The sequence below is a fragment of the Theobroma umbraticum genome, unplaced genomic scaffold (genome assembly GCF_002168275.2).
Source record: "Theobroma umbraticum cultivar Fairchild unplaced genomic scaffold, ASM216827v3 scaffold_302.0, whole genome shotgun sequence".
Lineage (NCBI taxonomy): Eukaryota > Viridiplantae > Streptophyta > Magnoliopsida > Malvales > Malvaceae > Theobroma > Theobroma umbraticum.
In genome coordinates this window covers 617,167-623,585 of record NW_018397287.1, presented here as the reverse complement: position 1 = coordinate 623,585, position 6,419 = coordinate 617,167, and the positions used below count along the sequence as shown (strand labels likewise).

Genomic DNA, 6,419 nt, shown 5'->3' with positions numbered 1-6,419 from the left:
CTTCGATTCTTAAAGAAGAGAAATCGAAGACTAGTACGAAAATATAAAGGTTCAGTACCAGTGATAGCCAAGGTGGGGAGGACTTCCTACAAGATTAATCCACCCAAGTGGATGAATGTACACCCCGTGTTTCACGTCAGCAATTTAAAGTTGTTCAATTCAGATCTAACAGATGTAAGTAGAAGTTGAGCCACAAAAGCCACCATCACAGCGTTGAGTGGAAGAGATTTTGGCAGGGAGGACAATGACCATCAACTGATGACTGACACAAAAGTACCTGGTGAAATTGGAACGTTTGAGTCTAGATGAGATCACTTGGAGAAACAAGCTGGCCTTGGTGCCTTCCAATAGAAGATTGAAGAGTTTCAAGCCAACCAGTCAACGAGGATGTTGACAGATTAAGTAGGGGAAGATGTCATGAGCCAACCTTGTATCAGACTATGATAAGGTAAAGTTGTCTATAAGAATGAGCCTTTTACACCTGTAAGGGAAACGTCCTTCTTTCAAATAATGTAATAACTCATGGTGACACCTCCAAAAATACTTGTTAATTCTTTAGGGGGAAAGACCTTTTAAAAAAAGAATTGCCTTATTTCAAGCGTTGTAATGACTACTAGTAGAATATTTATAAAATCTCATAAACTCTTTATAAAGGTTGAGTAGTCGACGAATTGCTAGGCTGCTTCACTGGTAAAAATATGTTTGTAACGAATCATCTAGGGCTACCCCTGTGGCTCAACGATTGCATGTCTTAGTCTTTTTGTAATTAATTTCATATTAATAAAATATTTTTCCTTTTTATGACTCGATGGTTGCATATATGGTATTCGGTATGCTTTTTGATTTTTATACGGATTCTCTTAGTCTAATTTGTTTTCTTTATTAATGTTGGAGCAGATATAATCGAGTATTGACTAACTTGTATGGAAGCGTCCACTCAAGTGTCACATGCACTATCGCATACTTGGGCGAAGGAGCATAGTTTATGACACAGTGCCTATGTGAGTGACTATAACCCTTCTTTTATTTGGCAATTAAACAAAACAATTCACAACTGGTCTAGCATTAGTAAAGTTTTCTAAAGAGCATGAGATATGATTTGTTGCACTGGAGTCCATTATCTAATAATTTTGTTTTATCATGAGAGAATTGATATTTTTGAATTTATAAGGCATATCATTTTCTATATTAAAATAAAGTGTCCTAAAATTATACCTGCAAAGGCTGAATTGGCTAAGGAATGCTCTGGTTGTTGAACATTTGTGGTGAGTCCTTGACCATCATTACTAGTCAAGCTATTCTCACTTAAAATTTCCATTAGCTTGTTTACTTGATGCTGCAGGTTAGACATCTAAGACATGGTGCTTGTTCCACTTAAACCCTCTTTTTGTTCTATGCAAGTTTCCTAAAGTGAGAAGTTATTTGTTGTTGTCACATTGTTTATTGTTGCCTTCCCTTTTCTAACACTATTTTTCCTTTTAGTGAACTTGAAATCTTTTGGGAATCCTATGATTCTGAGACATTTCTCTTTGTTGTGTCCTTTTTTCCAACAACGATTGCAAATTAAGTCCTTCTGGAATTTCTTCTTGGTTTCTACTACAATAAGCATTGCAGATGACTCAAGAATGGGTTGTGTTTGAAATAGCATGTTTTTTTGCGCCTATTTCCTCAGTACCAAACTGTAAACTTTATCAAGGCTCAGTATAGGGTCCATAAGTATGATTTAAGATCTAACTGTTGAGAATGAATCATTTAACCCATTAAGGAATCTAAAGACCATGTCCTCTGGTATTAGTCTGTGTATTACTTAAAACAGCTTAGGTCCAACTTGCCATATTTACAGTGTGGCAAGGGTTTGTAATTCTTCAATTCTTCCCATATTCCCTTAAGTTCAATGAAGTAGGTATCAACTAACCAAGTTCCTTGACTAACATTATCAAAAGGGATATTACAGATTGCAAATTCTTATGTCATCAGGCTGAGCAAAGCTTTGCTTTAGTGTGTTCCATATCTCTATAGCAGTGTAAATGTAAAATACTGTTGATGCTATTAGAGGGCTTATAGAATCTAGTAACTAAGCTATTATGAAAATTGTTAAACCTAATCTAAGAAGGGTGCAAAGTGTTTGTGACTTGGGGTTTTGGAATGGTTCCATTAAAAAAACCTAATTTGTTTCTAATTGAAAGGGCTAAGAGAAATGACTTGCTCCATGCCACATAGTTGTTTGTGGTGAACTTGGGGTTGATAACAATTGAACTTGGGTGATCAGTGTGACGATGGTAGTAAAAAGACTGAGGGTCTCCCACTCGTGAGATTTGGGATGATTTTGTAGGTTCCTAGGTTCTTGATTGGGTTGATTTAGCTGATTCAGACATGATTCAAGCAATAGAAGGAAGAACAGTGACAAAGAAATGATGCAAAGATCAAGCAAGAAAATGAAGAGCCATGGTAAATGTTTTCTTAGTGCTATAGAGTAGGATAGATCTATAAAATTTATTTTGCAAAAACTGGGAGAACAGATAAGCCATGGAAAGCATTGTTGACAGTAGCATCCATACCCATTACCAGTCCTATTACGCAATTGTTATCTCCTTGCTCTGATACCACGTCAAAAATATCACAAATGAAAGAAAGAGAGTAAATGGCGTTGATGGGAAGAGAATATCAAGGTTTATTCTCATTGAATCAAGTAAGAAAATACAAGGGTAGTATTTATATGTACAAGTATTTAGGTTTAATAAAAAAGAGTAAAGTTAGTAATCTAACTAACAATTAATCATTGCCTAACTAACTTTTAAAACTGTTTAAGAAAAGGTGTAGTATTGAGTCCCTTTCCTTTCATTGAAACAGTAAGTATTGTCTCTTTACTTTAATTTTTCCTTTCCAATTGAGGGCCTCGGTTGTTCTTCATTTCTTTCTTGTGTTTCTTTATTCTAAAAACACTTATTTATGTACTGTGAGTCATTGATTTCCAATAGATCATACCCGAAGTAATGGGTAAGTTTAAAGGTGTCTAATTAAGGAAGGGCTTGGTTCTCCCCTCAAGCTAGCTTAGCCTTTTATATCACTACAAAACAATTGAGTTTTAATCACACTACTTTAGGTGACATATTTTTTTGTATAGTAAAATTTTAAAAAGTGCAGCTATTTAAGCTTTTAACTTCACTTTTTTCACATTTAGTAGCAATATAAAAAAGTACAACTTTTATTAGTGTCTGTAATTTCTATCGTTACATTTTATTCATAATGCATTTAAAATTTATATATAATTAAGTTAGGTTTACAAAAATATTTTAAAAAACATAAAAAAAAGTGTTATTAAAAATATTTTTAGCAGCACATTTTAAAAGTGTATTGTTTTAAGTCAAATTTGTTGTAATGTGCTTAAGACATAATCTAGTTCGAAAATATTATATATTAATAAATAATATATTTTTCATTGATTTTAGTTTTAAAATATTAATTTGTAAATATTTTTTATATTAAAATATTACATTAATGATTGGGTTGAGTTTGAAGCTTTTGAAGATGTGGACTCGATAGGGTTTAGCCTGGCTGGCTTGGCTCATGAACATCTTTATGTGAACATGACTGCATGTGGATTCAAGGAAGGAACAAGCCCTTACCAGTTTGTTTCAATATCAGTTTCCCAAATCCGAACAAGCCGTTTCGGCCACGTTGCTTTAGGTCTAAGAAAAGGACCCATGAAACATCTGGACTTTGTCTTTTGGTTTACAAACTAAAAATATATTATAATTATATTTTTGTTATTTACGTATTTAAAGAAAAGAAAATTGAAAAAAGAGTAAGATTTATAATCTTGTGAGTAACAATCAAAAAAAGGACTAAAAGGATATACTAGTATTGATTTTAACGAATTATAAATTATTTAATATGATATTGATAGAAAATTTTTTCTATTGAGACTATAATTGATAGACATTATTGCTATTCAACCTAATCAATATTCATAAATGATTTGATCATGTTTCGTTATATAGATGTTACATATTAATAATGTAGGTATAATATTTAAAAAAGTTATTAAACTATTTAAAAAATTTAAATAAAATGTTATTGTTTTATTACATTTAATCAAATCATTATACTTATTTTTGGATAATAATAAACTCTTATAACTAACTATTGTTTGTCAAAATATCACTTATCATTTTATGTCACACGATATTCAGGTGACCTATTGACATGTAATAATAGATAATGATAATAAGATCATATGACATTTTAACACTTCACATCAACCCCACACGGTATAAACAATAATAAGTAACATTTTCACTAATTGCATATAGTTAATTAGTCATAATGGTATATTTAACTCAAAATAAAATTACAAAGACTTAATTAAATGTAATAAATAAAAAAAGATTTATTTAAATTTTTTCAAATAGTTTGTAAATTTTTAAAAATATTATACCAATAATATTGTTACGTATCAACTTGCGAAATTAGTTCAAATACTTTTTCTCTTCAGTAAAATACAAAACATGGACCGTATTCATGGCGTTGGGCTTTTGCTTATTAGTTGGCTTCGTACTGGGGCTTTCGCACCTGGTTTTGGTCGTCTATCAATGACTTCTAAATTGCAGGAAAAAGAAAAATAAGGTTTTAACCTTGGGGAATGCTTGTGAACTTGTTTAAGCCTAGTAATAATTTTATGAAGTAGGGCCTGACCTTCCTGATTGATTGCAGCATATTAGTTACATTCTGGACCTTCTCAACCACCAAATCAACAGAATTTACCTCTACAGCTGGCAAATTATATGCAAATCTATGGAATCTCGTCAGGTTGGCAGACAGAGAAAGAGTGGCTGTTCCTGTCACTGAATCTCACTCAATTTGAATAGTTAAGATTTCAGGTTAATTGGTTCTGAAAATTAGTGCCAGCACAAAATATTACACCTTGTACTTCAATGAGAAACACATGTATTTTGGTGGTTGGTGGAGCTGCTTCTCCTTTGCTGCCATTTCTATTCTGTCCCATTTCTGTTTCCTCTTCAGTTCCTCCTGGCAAGCTTCGGATTCCCGACGCTCGATTTCTTGGAGGCACCTATGGTATAGAGTTGGATCCATTTCTTCCAACATGGCCTTGACATTTTCTGTCAATTGCTTGACACTCTTGCTCCAGTGCAGCTTTAGGTTCTTCTCCATGCCTTCAACTACCACAGGAAACACATCGTCCATTGCTGCTGATGCCAACTTCACAAACTGCTCATTGTTCCATACATACAGTGCTCGCTCAGCAACCTGATGTCGAAGTTATATAAGACTAAATCAATGAAATGCAAAACAAACTAAACCCGAACTCGGAAACTAGACGTTTCCTCAATAAGTCTTCTGTCCTGAGTTTGGTTTATGGTTTACCTTCCAACCCCATGTTGTTCTGTCTGGAAAACCAAGCTTCAATTATTATCCAATTCAAGTATATCAGAAAACAAGTTGGCCTCTAAATATGTTGTCATGGGGTCACAGTCAGGACCTTTTACCACCATTAACATGATCTTAACAGTTTCACTATGGAACAAAGGGCTCAAAATTTTCAGACTTGATTGTATAACTTTTCCCTTTTTTTATAATAGCTCAGAATTGCAAAATTTAGTAGCATTAGTGTATCAGATTTCAATTTATCATTGCTTTTGGCTAAGTTTTTACTTCTTGGCAATCAAATTGGAAGCATGAAAGGGGAAATTGAGAAACTTCCATCAATGCCCCTTTTTGAAAAGCTGAATACAAAAGGAAAACAAGTTTCAGAGGAACTATCAAGAAAATTAATGTGTCAAACCTCATCCCTAAGCTTACCTGTGAGTTGCAACTGCTCAAACATCTTGTAATTTGGGTGCATAAAGGCAGAGCCAACTTCCTGTACTGATCGGGATCTATATTCTCCACCAGTTCCTCCAATTCTCCTATAAGTAAAACTTCTTTCTGACAATTGGTGACTGGCCAGTATCTTAGAATCCCTCTAACCACCACTCCACCAAGAGCAGGCTCTTTCTGCACAAACTGAGAAACGCAGTAAGCCAGCTGCCGATGGTAAACCTGCAAACCCTTGGTCTTGTGCAGCGGGAGAAGCACTCTCATCAAGAAGAGCTTGTGCTCCTCTTTTAATGGAACCGCAAAGCCGTTGATGATGCTTCCCCATATCTCAAGCAGCTCACCAATCCCACAATGCCTTTCTGTCTCAAAAACATAGTGCAAAAAGACATCGCTCATTGCCTTTCTCAGTAATGATCTATAGAAGGTGAATCTCGAATATATCCGATGGAAAACATTCTTCAAGCTCTCTCTTTCTCTAGGGTCTTCAGACTGAAAGAGGAAGAGAAGATTGAGAATGAAATGGCGATCAATGTAATCTCGAAGCGTCTTGGGATCTACACTCAGAACTAGCCTAAGGAGAA

At 34.2% G+C, this 6,419-nt stretch overlaps 1 protein-coding gene across 1 annotated transcript in view; it reads right to left on the bottom strand.

Moving 5' to 3' along the window:
- Positions 1 to 4,834: 4,834 nt before the first annotated feature.
- Positions 4,835 to 6,419, bottom strand: part of LOC110428578 (serine/threonine protein phosphatase 2A 57 kDa regulatory subunit B' beta isoform-like) — a 2,195-nt gene continuing 610 nt past the window's right edge. The window contains 2 exon segments of the mRNA XM_021444443.1: positions 4,835 to 5,268; positions 5,821 to 6,419. The exon segment at positions 5,821 to 6,419 is cut by the window's right edge and continues 16 nt beyond it. Coding sequence (XP_021300118.1) covers positions 4,918 to 5,268; positions 5,821 to 6,419 — 950 coding nt within the window. The 3' untranslated portion in view covers positions 4,835 to 4,917.